The 16,366-nt window shown below is 35.8% G+C and overlaps 1 protein-coding gene across 8 annotated transcripts in view; it reads right to left on the reverse strand.

The window, feature by feature from the left end:
- The window catches only part of ABCC9 (ATP binding cassette subfamily C member 9), a 152,099-nt gene that overhangs the window by 49,014 nt on the left and 86,719 nt on the right, over nucleotides 1-16,366 (reverse strand). For all 8 annotated transcript variants that reach the window (XM_066264640.1, XM_066264658.1, XM_066264631.1 and 5 more), the window contains 5 exons: nucleotides 10,770-10,866; nucleotides 8,281-8,510; nucleotides 6,363-6,511; nucleotides 6,084-6,153; nucleotides 3,954-4,111 (listed from right to left, as the gene is read on the reverse strand). In XM_066264640.1, the coding sequence (XP_066120737.1) occupies nucleotides 3,954-4,111; nucleotides 6,084-6,153; nucleotides 6,363-6,511; nucleotides 8,281-8,510; nucleotides 10,770-10,866 (704 nt within the window). The remainder of the gene's footprint in view (nucleotides 1-3,953; nucleotides 4,112-6,083; nucleotides 6,154-6,362; nucleotides 6,512-8,280; nucleotides 8,511-10,769; nucleotides 10,867-16,366) is intronic.

Below are 16,366 nucleotides of genomic sequence, written 5' to 3' on the forward strand. Positions count from 1 at the left end.
AGTAGGGGATTTCAATACCCCACTAACATCACTAGATAGATCCTTAAGAAAGAAAATTAACAAAGAAACAGCAGACTTATTGGAAACACTAGATCAACTCGATTTAATAGATATCTTCAGAACCTTTCACCCTAAAGCAGCAGAATATACATTCTTTTCAAGTGCTCATGGTACATTCTCTAGGATAGACCACATGTTAGGGCACAAAAGTGCTCTCAACAAATTTAAGAAGACTGAAATCATATCAAGCGCTTTCTCTGATCACAACGGCATGAAACTAGAAATGAATCACAACAGAAAAGCTCAAAAATTCTCAAACACATGGAAACTAAATAGCAGAGTGTTAAATAATGAATGGATTAAGAATGAGATCAAAGAAGAAATAAAAAAATTCCTAGAAACGAATGACAATGAGCATACAACAACTCAAAATTTATGGGACACAGCGAAAACAGTGCTGAGAGGGAAGTTCATAGCACTACAGGCACACTTTCAGAAGCTAGAAAAAGCTCAAATAAACAACTTAACCCTGCATCTAAAAGAATTAGAAAAAGAATAGCAAGTAAAGCCCAAATGTAGTAGAAGGAAGGAAATAATAAAGATCAGAGCAGAAATAAATGACATAGAGGCTAAAGAAACAATACAGAGGATCAATGAAACTAGGAGCTGGTTCTTTGAAAAGGTAAACAAGATTGATGAACCTTTAAGTAGACTCACCAAGAAAAAGAGAGAGAGGACTCAAATAAATAAAATTAGAAATGAGAGAGGAGAAATAACAACTGACACAACAGAAATACAAAATATTGTAAGAAAATACTATGAAGAACTGTATGCCAAACAAATAGACAACCTAGATGAAATGGACAAATTCCTTGAAACATACAATCTTCCAAAAATCAATCTGGAAGAATCAGAAAACCTAAACAGACCAATTACAACAAATGAGATCGAAACAGTTATTAAAAAAACTCCCAACAAAGAAAAGTCTGGGGCCCGATGGCTTCACAACGGAATTCTACCAAATATTCAAAGAAGAACTAACTCCTATCCTTCTCAAACTATTTCAAAAAATTCAAGAGGAAGGAAGACTTCCAAGCAAAACAAAGGATATAGTAAGAGATAAAGGATATAGGGGAGCATAATTATGATTCCAAAACTAGGCAAAGACAACATAAAGAAAGAAAATTATAGGCCAATATCTCTGATTAATATAGATGCTAAAATCCTCAACAAAATATTAGCAAACCGGATCCAACAATATTATATGGAAAAAATCATACACCATGATCAAGTGGGATTTATTCTTGGGAGGCAAGGCTGGTACAATATTCGCAAATCAATCAATGTTATTCATCACATAAACAAAAAGAAGGAGAAAAACCATATGATAATTTCAATAGATGCAGAAAAAGCATTTGATAAAATCCAGCACCCATTCATGATCAAAACTCTCAGCAAAGTGGGAATACAGGGAATATACCTCAACATGATAAAAGCCATCTATGAGAAACCCACAGCCAACATCATACTCAATGGGCAAAAATTAAAAGCAATACCCTTAAAATCAGGAACAAGGCAGGGGTGCCCCCTTTCACCACTCTTATTCAACATAGTTCTGGAAGTCCTAGCAACAGCAATCAGCCAAGAAGAAGAAATAAAAGGCATTCAAAGTTGGAAAAGAAGAAGTAAAACTATCATTATTTGCAGATGATATGATATTGTATATAGAAAACCCTAAAGTCTCAGTCAAAAAGCTACTGGACCTGATAAATGAATTCAGCAAAGTGGCAGAATATAAAATCAATACTCAGAAATCAGAGGCATTTTTATACACCAACAATGAACAGTCAGAAAGAGAAATTAAGGACACAATCCCCTTCACAATTACAAACAAAAAAATAAAGTACCTAGGAATAAACTTAACCAAGGAGACTAAAGACTTGTACTCGGAAAATTACAAAGCATTGATAAAAGAAATCAAGGAAGATACAAACAAGTGGAAGCATATACCATGCTCTTGGTTAGGAAGAATAAACATCATTAAAATGTCTATATTACCCAAAGCAATCTATAAATTCAACGAATACCAATTAAAATACCAATGACATATTTCAAAGATATAGACCACATATTCCAAAAATTTATATGGAACCAAAAGAGAACACGAATAGCCTCAGCAATCTTAAAAAAGAAGAATAAAGTGGGAGGTATCACACTTCCTGATATCAAGTTATACTACAAGGCCGTTGTATTCAAAACAGCCTGGTACTGGCATAAGAACAGGCATATAGATCAATGGAACAGAACAGAGAACCCAGAAATAAACCCACAGTTCTATGGACAACTGATATTTGACAAAGGAGGTAAGGAAATACAATGGAGTAAAGACAGCCTCTTTAACAAATGGTGTTGGGAAAATTGGACAGCTACCTGCAAAAAAATGAAACTAGATCACCAGCTTACACCACTCACAAAAATAAACTCAAAATGAATAAAAGACTTAAATGTAGGCTGTGAAACCATAAGCATCTTAGAAGAAAACATAGGCAGTAAACTCTCAGATATCTCTCAGAGCAGTATATTTGCTGATTTATCTCCACAGGGAAATGACATAAAAGATAGGATAAACAAATGGGACTATATCAAACTAAAAAGCTTTTGCACAGCTAAAGACAACAAGAACAGAATAAAAAGACAAACTACACAATGGGAGAACATATTTGACAGTACGTCTGATAAGGGGTTAATAACCAAAATTTATAAAGAACTTGTAAAACTCAACACCAGGAAGACAACCCAATCCAAAAATGGGCAAAAGAGATGAATAGACACTTCTCCAAAGAGGACATACAGATGGCCAATAAGCATATGAAAAAATGCTCAGCATCACTAATCATTAGAGAAATGCAAATTAAAACCACAATGAGATATCACCTCACACCAGTCAGAATGGCGCTTATCAACAAAACAACACAGAGTAAGTGCTGGCGAGGATGTGGAGAAAAGGGAACCCTCCTGCACTGCTGATGGGAATGCAGACTGGTGCAGCCACTGTGGAAAACAGTATGGAGATTCCTCAAAAAACTGAAAATCGAACTGCCTTTTGACCCAGCTATCCCACTTTTAGGAATATACCCCAAGGACACCATCGAACGGCTCCAAAAGGAGAAATGCACCCCTATGTTTGTGGCAGCATTGTTCACAATAGCGACGATCTGGAAACAGCCCAAGTGTCCATCAGAGGACGAGTGGATTAAAAAGCTTTGGTACATATAACTATGGAATACTACTCAGCCATAAGAAATGATGACATCGGATCATTTACAATAACATGGATGGACCTTGACAACACTATAAGGAGTGAAATAAGTAAATCAGAAAAAAAAACTGAGATGAATCCATACATAGAAGGGACATAAAAATGAGACTCAGAGACATGAACAAGAATATGATGGCAACAGGGGTGGGAGTTGGGGGCAGGGGGGATAGGGTGAAGAAGGAGAGAGGGGTTGGGGAGGGGTGGGGCACAAAGAAAACCAGATAGAAGGTGACAGAAGACAATTTAACTTTGGGTGAGCGGTATACAGCACAATCAAATGTCAAAATAATCTAGAGATGTTTTCTCTCAACATATGTACCCTGATTTATCAATGTCACTGCATTAAATTTAATAAATAAAACAAAAACAAAAACAAAAAAGCTTTGAGTCTGTGGACTCAAACTCAATTGATCAATCCACATGTTAACATGTGTCCAGGGCTATGTAAGGTTTGGACAACCAGTTACAGCAACAATTATAATATATCTCCAATGTCTGGATAAGTTTGATCATGTTAAAAATAGGTTGCATTTCTAAACTTTATATCTTATCTTGAAAAATACTACAGCAAGTCTAGACCACAGAAAATCAAATATAGAGGCTTTGACAATGAAGAGAACATTGTTTTACTTACTTAGAAGCCACTCGGAAGTATTTCTGGATAAAATAAAAGGCAACCCCAAGAGGCACAATAGCAGCCAGGAACACACGTGTAGCGTAAGATATCATGCCAATGGCAGACAGGCAGAGCAGTGTTGAGCGAGTGAGAGATTCCAAAGTTGGAGGGATGTGCTATATTATAAAGGTAGATTGAAAGGAAAACATTTTAGTTCGCATACACATCGGTTCCAATGCAAAATAACACTTATTTATTTTATATTAATGTGACATTATACAGTTAGTTACAGAAGTAGTATATAAACATTTTCATTGTAAGCAATTCTTCACTCCAACTTCACTCACTTTCTACAGTTTAGTGTATTTATCCATCTATCTATCAATGTATCATTGCTCAGTTGTTATCTACCTACCTACTAGTCTATACTGAGGACTTTATATAAATAGTACCATACTATAAAACTTATTTGTCCATACGCTTGTTTTCTCTTATTGAACAAGATAGACTGGAAGTTTTGCCATGCCACTACACACAAATCTATTTTTTAATGGCTGTATAGTATTAAAAGTATCGAGCTATTCTTCTGTAAGACATTTAAATTAATTTTCTGTAATTTCTTGTTCATATCCTTTGCGTGTTTTTGATTGAATGGTTTATCTTCCTTATTCATCTTTAGATGCTCTTTATTTATTATGGATGTTTAACCTCTTTTTTTTTTATCAATGATACCAGTTTTTTTCCCAGTTAATCTATTATATTTTAAATTTGTCATTGATGCTTTTAGTTGAACAGAAGTTTAAAACATTATACAGTCATTTCTGTTGGCCTTTCCCTTATTGATTCTGAGTTTTGAGTCTTATTTTAAAAACTTTGCCACCCCCAAATTCTAAAACTACATTTACTCTTACAATTTTATTATATAATTCTGTTTTTATAGAGCCATTTTTATTCCATATGTATTTGCTCTGTATTCTATAGTTAGTTCATTGTCCCAACATTATTATTGAAAAAAGTAATCCTTTTCTTACTGATTTTAGTACCACATTTAACCTGTCCTAAATCTCTATTTATGCTGGTGTTCTTGAATTTTCTATTTTATTTTTTTGACCTAATTGTTTTCTGTGATCACCAGAGTGTTTAAATTTAATAGCATTTTGGGGGTTTCTAAAAACTCTTTTCTTTATGTTAGTTTTATTTCTATCTTGACAGTTTCAGTTGTTTTTATATATGGAATTTATTTTTCACTTAATTTAATTGGTGTAGGAAAAATTACTTTTTTATATGTATTATATAGATACTCTGTTGAACTTCCTAGTTGGTTCTGTATTGTACTCATTGTTTTGAACTCTCAAGGCAGCAATCATTTCATCTTCAAAACAAGGACTGTTTTGTCTGTTTTTTTCTAATATATATTCTTTATGAAGATTTTAGATACAATGTGACCTGATACCAATGTCATGAAAACACCAAAATTTTTTGGCATGCTTTTTAATCAGCTGTATGCATCAAGCATTCTTTTTTTAAATCGAGGGTAATTTACATGTTTCTAAAGGCAGTCTGGAAGTTCAGAAAAGACAAGGGCTGAATTTGATTAATTCTTTTCTCAATCATCCTAAGAGGTCTGTTCTTGAAATTATCTAAGTTGAGAGTTTGAGGTCTTTAATTTAGGGACAAACTTTTAGAGGCCTGAGGATCTAAACTGGTTATGCTAAAAGATCAGACCATGTAAAGCTTCTCTCATTCAAGAGCTCATCTAATAAAAGTAAAAGACATTTAATACAGCCTGGCATTACATTCTTTATTTCTGGGAGACTGAATTTTTAAGAACTTAACTGTAAATAGAGATAAACTAATCAAAATCATTCCTTTTCATAATAAAAAATTTAAATATTAGTTTAGTCTTTGCTATTTCTATTTATCTAATGTAGTCTTTTCTACATGCATAAATTATTTTGAGTTAAAGTTTTTCTTAAAGATTTATTCTAGAAATTATTTATGCATATAATATTAATATGAATGCAAACAGGCTTTCATTTAAGTTTTAGAAATCCTCTATTGTTAAGAGAAATCATGTTTTATCTCAAAGTGTTATTTAGCATACACCAATAAATTTATTCTGAACTTGGAACTAATTCAGGCACTCACCTGATCAATAATGTTGGTATCAGCTGAAAAGCGATTGAGAATCAGTCCCAGGGGTGTGGTATCAAAGAATCTAGGCAACAAACAGATTAAAACATATTATAATACTATATTATTTGGAACTTGAGCACTGCAAACAGACATCTTGGAGTCATAAAAATGAGAAGGTCTTTATTCATTTGCTCAAGTACTGAATAAATTCTTTAAAATGCCACATTTCACTTAAACTTAAAAATGCATGCAGATTTTGTATGTGGGAGTAAAAAAATAATTACTTTTTACCTTATTGGTCCAAGAATTATCTTATTAAGGAGATTGTGGTGAAGATTTTTGGCAGCTGTGAGACCCATCCATTCTACAGTGAGAGATGTAACAAGGCAGAGGAAAATCCCTGCTCCACAGAGGATGCTAAATCCAGCCACATAGTAGGTCTAAGAAGCAACCAGCACAAGAAACACATGTGAAATTATCAATTGAGGTTTTTTTCTTACTAGAACACCAAATATCAAAGTCAGATAATGTTGTCAACTTCATTATATTGCATCAGTTTGAACAGTTGAAGGAGCACAGTTTTTGAGTCTTGGGCAAAATCCCCACCATAATCCAAAACCCAAGTCCCTACTTGCTTCCTTCACTCTCTTTTATGGTTTTCCTAGGGACAGATGAAGCATGGAGTCTATTTTCACGTTTGAAATATTTTTGAATTTCTATATTGCAACATCAATTCTTTCTATGCCTAATATCAGAATGAACAGCTAATTCACTGGTATAGGTAGTCAACAACTTAATACCATCAGAACAGCAACAAAAGTTCCTTGTGTATGTTACACACACACACACACATGTATGTAATTCCCTTGAATACAAATCCAAACATCTTTAGATGTTTCTTATGATAAACTTTAAAAACAAAAGTGATGATCACAGATCCCACTTTGACAAGTTCTGTTCTTTTTTTTTTTGTATTTTTCTGAAGCTGGAAACGGGGAGAGACAGTCAGACAGACTCCCGCATGCGCCCGACCGGGATCCACCCGGCACGCCCACCAGGGGCGAAGCTCTGCCCACCAGAGGGTGATGCTCTGCCCCTCCGGGGCGTCGCTCTGCCGCAACCAGAGCCACTCTAGCGCCTGGGGTAGAGGCCAAGGAGCCATCCCCAGCGCCCGGGCCATCTTTGCTCCAATGGAGCCTTGGCTGTGGGAGGGGAAGAGAGAGACAGAGAGGAAGGAGGTGGGCGGGTGGAGAAGCAAATGGGCGCTTCTCCTATGTGCCTTGGCCGGGAATCGAACCCGGGTCCCCCGCACGCCAGGCGGACGCTCTACCGCTGAGCCAACCGGCCAGGGCCTGACAGGTTCTGTTCTAATGAACTTATTGAATCACTACAAAAGTCCTAGGACATTGGGGCTATTAGCAAACTAGATAAAAAGGTATCACTACCTATTCATACCTATTCAGTGCAGTTCGATGTGGGCTCACACACAGATTTTTTTAGGACTCCTTAGGTAGCTACAGACTCGTCATTGACTGATGGCCTACCAGAATGGGGTTTCTCCACCAAACTGCCAGTTTCCTTCAACTGCTTATCCCACCGGGTATTGTTATTCCTATGTGATGGCGCTTCGTTATAAACGCGCTGATATTCACATTGCACTTTGGTCACGGATTCTAATTTAGCGAGCCACAGAACACACTGAACTTTCCTCTGTACCGTCTACATCTCAACTGGCATGGCCGTGGGCTGCTCCGCTGTATACATGGTGTTACGTCATCTGCGCATGTGCACATGCTGCCACATCATCCTGCAGAAACTGGGAGGGTTTTCCTTTTATTTGGTGCAGATTTCACATTTCTATCATCTTTTGTTGCTTTCCTGTGACCGGTCAAAAGTGCACCATGACTTTACGGACACACTGTATTATTCTCAACTTTTCCTTGATGATTGAGTATTGAGTTTTTTTCATGCTGACCCCCAGGAGTGATTTTTTTTAAAGGAAATTAGTTCCAATTACAGTTTTATTAACTTAAAATCATGTTTGTTTGATAACCAATTTATGGAAACAAAGAGAACATATATTTGCCTTTTTAATGTTGCCTTACACATTTTTTAAAACAAATCTATAGTACTCTGGACGGTCAGGAGGCACGAGGACGTACATGAACATTTGTACTACTCAAAGGGTTAAACACAGAACCCACAGTACCTGATCAGCTTTCCCAGTGTTGTTTAAACTGTACTCAGAGGTCCATGTAGCCAGCCAGTAGTCTATAGCTACAATGACTGAATGCTTCAAAAGCTTGGAGAAAATCATCAGAATGAGCAAGATGAATCCTCCAGAGGTGAGGTAGCGCCAACAGGTTTTCCATGGCATTTTAGTCCTGAGCCTCATTACCGTGGACATGTTGTCGTCCTCATCTTCTTCTTCTTCTTCCTCTGTATACAAAATACTTTTTTAAGCTTCAGATAGGTAACCAGATATATAGAATTTGTATTGTCCACCAAAACAAAAAGCATATAAAAATCTCCCTCAAATTTATAGAAATACCAGTATTAGTCTTAGAAATTTTATGTTTTTCTCAGGGAAAACCTCATTTTTAAGAAAATTGGTCAAAATGAATAAATGAATAATTGAGCAAAAAAATAAACATAAACTTTATGTTTGGCTGAGATCATTTGCTGGTTTATAACACTTCAAATTTACTGGAATTACAGACTAGAAGTTTACTAGATTATTGAAGGAATTGTCTTGCCAATAAGACCGTAGGTCTGGTCTGCAAATATTTATATGAAATTCTTTGAACTCTAAATTTGGAAAACTGCACCAGGAAGAAAGAGGCTCTGAAATTTGTCCATGGCCCAAAAGGGTCATGTTTTCTATGGCCCATTTTAGATGTGGTCATGGCAGGGCATGGGCAGAGAGAAACTGTCTAGAGGGCAATGCCAGGAGCCACAGAGAACAGTGCACAGGGAGTTTCTCAAAGATGTTTAAACCATCTGGACACTTCAAGATGACTATCTTAGGAACATACTATAGTACAAAGACAGGGAATTGGGCATTTCCTGACCAGCAAAATGTGATTATTTGTAGGATCTCATGACTGTTGTGTATTCCCCATCCTTTTCTTTTCCAAAGGCACTTTTCATTGCAATTATCTTGTGTGTACTCCACTTCTGAACACTGAGCAGGTTGTGGGTAGGAAAGACTGACAACTTGTATTTGGTTTATAGTTTATCAGACCACAGAGATCTAAATATAGTTACAATGAGAAGAATGAGCATCTCCAAGGACCCTAATATTTAGGCTTGAAGAAGTAAATAAACAGGTCTGAGATAATCTCTCTGAAGAGTGTGTTCAATGCAGAGAAAGACAAGATTTGAAATTTGCATGATCAAAGAGGTGGACATTTACAGACTGCTAGCTGTCTCCCCAATATATTGCATTTTCTGTTTCCATATTAATTGAAATTTTAACTTGCTTTTATCTTCCCAGCTAAAGACAACATTCCTAAACTTTTCCTGTACCTAATTTGTCAGTGTGATGAGCTGGTCAATGATAAGTACTAGAAAGATGTACAACTATTTTCCATTTTCCTTTCCTGGTGGTTTAAACAGACATATTGATAGAAACCAGCAACAACCTCATAAGTACATGTACAGTACTGGACTGTTTCAGATGTATTACCTTTTTTTACTTGTAAGTGTTTTATCTTACTTTATACTTGAGAAAAATGGATTAGCACAACCAGTGCAGGGCAGAGTCAGCATCTCAAGTGGTATAATCATCACAGGAACACTGGAGAGAGTATTGGGCATGACTCCACTTTTATAGAGCATTAGAAATAATTGGTTTAGAATTCTAGAAGCTGATGTCACCAAACATTCTTTAAAAACATTTTAAATCAAATTGAAGTGAAAACACATTCATTTGTCATTCATTCATTTACTCAATAACTATTCAGTGTTTCAATGTATCATCTGAAACATAAAGACAGCACATTTTGTTGGGTTTTGGCTTGAAATAATGATCTGTTTCTTAATTAACATGTAGAAACGTAGGCTTAAGCAAAGCCTGTATAGGAAAAATAAAGTTTGGTGCATGTAGTCTAAGGACTCAAGTATAAATTATCTTACAAACTTCTTGGCAATAAATGCCAAGGCAACATAATTATCTTATCTTATTCTTCAAATTTCCAATAAATTTTCCCCCTCTATTCTTTATTTGATCAAAAAAGTAGAAACATAACAAATGGCCTTTCAATTCTCATATTCTTCATTGTTATGTCATGAAAACCCCATGAGGAACCCCATGATTCAATATAAATATTTTAAAACAGTATTCTCCACAGTCCCCATTTATTGCTTATTTCTGAAAGACAAATATTAATAACTTCATTGTGTCATTATACTAAGGTGTTCCAATTTTTCTGAACAAAAGTCTGTATCTATTTACAAACTTCTGCCTTTCCATTTCAGCTCTCTCTCACATACAGCACCCTGTGGGAAATCCTTCAAGATGCCTGTTGATTTGATTACATACAACTTTCCTTCATTCCTACTCTTCATTTTCACTATTGTATATTTGATTTAGCTCTCTTTTCCCTGCAAAGTGGCTCACTCATGCATCAATTGTCAAGGGAAAACCCTTCCATTCTATTACCCATTTGAGTATTTCGGATGCAAGAAAAAATCTACCTTCATCTTCATCCTCCATTTGGGCTTTGGCCTCTCTCGAATACATGGCTCTTCGGAGAGTTTTCCTCTCTAATGTGGTTTGGTCGGCTTCCATATCCTATAGCAAACATTGTACCTTCACTCAAGGAGCTTACAGCCACAGGAACATTTAGACTTGCTAATCAGTGACCCCCACATACCAATCATTAGTTACCTTTACCAGTCTAGGCTCTCTGCTTTCTCTAGAGATCCATAACTCCTGTCATAGTAGCAGTTGTGGGGCAATACCTGAAGTTTGTAGAATTTGCTTCAGAGATAAGAGGGGCAGAACAAGAAGCAGCCCAGAAAAATAGTAACAGTGTGATGGAGTTAATCCCAGGGGCTGGGATACCTCCCCCAGCCCTACACTAAGGTTTCACCACTGACATCACTTTCAGATATTCTGTGTAATTTTTCTAACTAATAATTTGTTTATGCTAATAAATATCTTCTTTTAAAATAGACGAGTTAAAGCAATATCTGTTATTCGCTACTATTATGAATTCTTAAATCAGAACGAGTTTCTTCAGCATCTCACTAAGAGAGCTGCACAAAAGATAGGGATTCAATAGGAATTAAAGGAACACAGGTAATTTTGAAGGAAATGGGAAATGAGGGCACTTCCCATTTCCCTAGCCATTTCTTAAACGGCACCTAGCAGTTTAAGAGAAACACCAAAGAAGAAGAGATATGCAGAAAGAAAAGGGGAAAGGTACCAAAAACAAACTGAATTTTTAACGGTTGCTCCACATTTGGCCTGAGGTCAAAAAAGGGAGAGCATTTTGTTTTCTCCTCTTTTCTGCTTCCACCACCTCCCCCCACCTTCACTCCCAGCTTCAGAACTGGAATAGCATTGCATTACATTGTAGATTAAATCAAGCTCTTGCAGGACCTTCTGGGAACTAACCATATCCGCGGTTTCTGTAGAGAAATGCGTTATGAGTTCCAAACAACTGACCTACAAACTTTTAGAATCTATGATAATTTAAGGGTTTCCTGTATATGCTAATACAAAAAAATCGCATTTTGTTGCATCAATAAACGTTTGAAATGATCAGTCTCTAGGTACTGATTTTGGTTTGGGGTTTATTTGTTTATTTAGCCTCCTATGACATGTGTGCTTTAGGAGACTTTACTCTTCTAGAGGCTCTATTGCTTCCAGATTCTGGGTTAGAAAAGGAGTAAAAGTGAAAGTGTCTCCTGAACAATATTCTTTTTCAGAGATCATTTAACATTAGCTTTTCATTTTGTTTAATAATATGAAAACCAGCATTTATATTTGAGATTAGATAAAACACAAAATAAAGAGGGTCCAATTCTTTGGGAATAGCGTGATGAAATAAAATGAACTGAAACACTGAAAAATAAAAGATTTGGGTCTTGTTCAGCCTTTACACTGCGTGAGCAAAAGATTTAACATCTCATAGACATTTTTAAAAAATCTTTAAAAATCTTTAAAAATCATGCTTTTTATAAGTAAATGCTCATATTAGGCTCACTACAGGTTAAATATTTTAAATAGTGTTGATATATGGATCAAGGTAAATATAAATTTGGTTTCATTTACCCTATAAATATTTACTGAATGCTGTTATGAATCAGGTCAAGGTGAGAGCTGGGGCTAGGGGAAAAAACATCAGATGATGCTAGTTTATTTTGTTTAATAAAATTATAAAGATAATGGTTGGTTGATGCCATTTAAGCTAGAATTTTTAATAATATTTAAATCAGTTTAAAAGGTTTGCTGGGTTTTTTTTTTTACCTCTTCTTCTTACAGTTTTTATTGCTTTTCTTTTAACAAAGTCTTTTTTCTGTTTACCCCTTAACCCTTAAATTGACAGTTCTGTCTAAAGTCCTGAGCCAGGATGTCTTGTGGGTCCTTTAATTTCACCTTCCTTCTTGTTTTGCTCACTCTGTTCTGGCTGCAGGTCAGCCTTTCTCAGCCTTGGCACTACTGCATTTGGGTCTGGGAGCCCTTTGCTTGGGGGCTGCTCTGTGCATTACAGATGATTAACTTCATCTTCTCCTCTACCCACTAGATGCCAGTAGCACCTAGTGGGCGGTTCGTTGACACAACTCCTCCCCCCAGTTCTGTCAACCACAAATGTCTCTAGATGTTACCAAATATCTTCTAGAAGGCAAATACTGCCTTGGTTAAGAACCAGTGCTTTAGTCAAACACCCTATCCTGCCACATAACAAATTTAACAAGAAGTTGTTTGTATAAATACTTCCCCAAGGTGTCCTATTCATCTTGTGACTCTCCCTAGCTTCATGTGGACTCAGGTGCCTGCCCTTTTTTAGGTGCCAGTATCTTCCTTCCATTTTTAGGTGAGAATTCTGGCCAGGGGCGTGGTTCATTCTGGCTTCTACTGGCCACCTGTCCACCTCACAACTAAATTCATTCTGTCCACACTTTACCTTGCTCCATATCTTCCTCAGCTGATCTAGAATCCTGTAATCAGTGGTGGGATTCAGCCAGTTTGGCAGAATCAATACTTAATTTTTTGTTGAGTTTGGTGAACTGGTTGTTAAAATGGCACTTATAATCAGGGTTCTCTCTAAGGTGGGTGCCTGGACAGCCACCCAATGTGGAAATCACAAATTTATATTCCTTACTCTTTCTTAACATTCATCTGTGCAACAGCGTATTCTAAGCACCTGAAGTAATGTTCATTCTATTCATAGGTGAAAAAAATTGCAGGTGAGGACACCAATCATGAAGCAACATGAAAATATCTTTAATAACAGTCTTATTGGTTTTTTCCAGGTAATATTTAATATTTTTATTAATATTTTAAAATTTTCTTTTTTTTCTCCTATTTGGGATTTAATATCATTAATAATATTATTGCTGGCACTGTTCTAGTTATAGCTGTCTTTATTAGTTTTTTATGATATTATCCTCTCTAGATTTTATTTTAAATAGACCACATGGCTCTTTCATTTGAGAATTTGCAAAGATGAATATCATCATGATGGATCTGAATTTAAAATTTCTTTTATTGTACAAAGTGATTTGAATTTTTAAAGCTTTTTAAAAACTCTATTTGAGTATTTCTATTATTTCTGACAACCAAGATGGAACCCTACACATTATATCACAAAGGTGTGCAATATTGAAAAAGTTAAGATTCTTTTCTTGTTTATTTATGGCAATTATATAAAAGTTAAAATTTCTAATCTTTTTCAAGTTGGTATGATTTTATTTTTCATAAATTTCTCACTTTTTTATAATCTTAAAATGTTTCATAAATATGTTAAAATACATAAAATAAGATACTATTCTTCCAAATTATTGTCATTTAAAATTATAACTCATTGCATTACATTGTAGATTAAATCAAGCTCTTGCAGGACCTTCTGGGAACTAACCATATCTGCGGTTGGACCCTGGCAAGTTGGGTCACTGGTAGAGCATGGGCCTGGTGTGTGGAAGTCCTGGGTTTGATTTCTGGCCAGGGCATACAGGAGAAGTGCCCATCTGTTTCTCCACCCTTCTCCCTCTCCTTTCTTTCTATCTCTCTCTCCCCTCTCGCAGCCAAGGCTCCATTGGAGCAAAGTTGGCCTGGGCGCTGAGGATGGCTCCATGGCCTCCGCCTCAGGCACTAGAATGGCTTGGGTTACAATGGAGCAACGCCCCAGATGGGCAGAGCATTGCCCCCTGGTGGGTATGCCAGGTGGATTCCGGTCGGGCGCTTGCATGAGTCTGTCTCTGTCTCCCCACTTCTCATTTCAGAAAAATACAAAAAAAATTTATAACTCAGATGTTATCATTTTAATTATTATTATAATATTATAATCAAGTAATTTTCTTTGATAATTTAGGAAAAGCATAGCTACATAAATTATTCTCTTTTTTTACTTTATTAATTTTAATGCAGTGACATTGATAAATCAGGGTACATATGTTCAGAGAAAACATCTCCAGATTATTTTGACATTTGATTATGTTGCATACCCCTCACCCAAAGTCAAATTGTCTTCCGTCACCTTCTATCTATTTTTCTTTGTGCCCCTCCCCTCCCCCCACCACCTTTCTCTCTTTCCTCCCCTCTTCCACCCCCTGTTACCATCACATTCTTGTCCATGTCTCTGAGTCTCATTTTTATGTCCGTTGATAACATTATACTGAGTGAAATAAGTAAATCAGTAAAAACTAAGAACTATATGAATCCATATATAGATGGGACATAAAACTTTCTTATAACAATCTAGTTTTGTGTACCTCTTTTACTATTCTTATTTAAGTATTAAATGCATGAAATAATAAACTACCTTTTGGTACAGTATATCATTTTTTATACTTAAAACAGTCATTAGGGCAGAGAACCGGTTGTTAAATTATTTGAATCCCACCACTGCCTGTAATATGTCTTTAATTATAGAGCTATGCTATCTCAAGTGATCATTTCTAAATACAACTTAACAGACATTCTTCCTGGCTTGCTTAACAGTATTACTATAAAATCAAGCCAACAGTTCTCCCTCTCTCTTTCCAGATCTTCTTTCCAAAGTAAACCATATATCCACATATGATCCCATTCCTTAAGCTTATCGTAGTCTTTCCTTCCTGACACCTGAAAAAAATGTCATCTGGAGCCATCCCTAGTAAGTTCATAGTCAACCTTCTCATAGTATAATTTCTTAGTGGGCACTTGCCCATTGTACTTTGTAAATTTCTTTTTTGATGAATGTCCTCTTTTCAATGGTTCTGTAATGTGTCTTATTCTACTTCAGGATTTTACATATATTTTTTCTTCCTCAAATAGTTTGTTTTTGGCAAATCCACAGAAGACAGAGCAATCACAGGGTCTGTCTGACTTTTCACCTTCCCCTCTCTATTGAAACATAGATCCTTTTACTCCTTTATAAAATAATACATTTGAATTTCTTGATATTCTCAGAAATTTGCTGTTATAAAGATTTCATTTTATAATGCTCATGCCTGGCATAAGGTACCAAACTGTATACACTTCTTAGCCCCAACTCAAAAGTCAACAATTCAAAAATTTACTAATTCAATTTACAATTTTATCTCTCAATCATAAGTTGTTATTTTATTGTACTCAATCAGATTTCCAACATTGTTATTATCTCATTCAGTTTTATATTTATGTCATATATAACATTATTCTGTAATTACATTGCTTATGGACCTGGCTTTAAGTTCAGCTGGGACCACTTATTATAAGTACTGTAAAACTTTGGGCAATTTACTTAGAATCTCTGAGCTTGTTTTCCTATCTTTAAAAGTACGTTGGTAGCCCTGGCCAGGTAGCTCAGTTGGATAGAGCATCATACCAATACTCCCAAATAGCGGGTTCACTCTCCAGTTAGGGTACATACAAGAAACAACAAGGGAATGCATAAATAAGTAAAACAATAAATCTATGTTTCTTTCTCTCTTTTTCTCTTTCTCCCCTCCAGTCTCTCTCTCTCCCTCACCCTTCCTCTCTCTCAAAATCAATCAATAAGTTATATTAAAAAATAAAGGTGAGATGGTATTTCCTTCACTTATTTTTCTTTTTATTTCTGGGGTTTTGTGCTAATTACGTGAGCTCCTATAAAAGGGGTTTG

This window comes from Saccopteryx bilineata, chromosome 1 (genome assembly GCF_036850765.1).
Source record: "Saccopteryx bilineata isolate mSacBil1 chromosome 1, mSacBil1_pri_phased_curated, whole genome shotgun sequence".
In the NCBI taxonomy this organism is placed as follows: Eukaryota; Metazoa; Chordata; class Mammalia; order Chiroptera; family Emballonuridae; genus Saccopteryx; species Saccopteryx bilineata.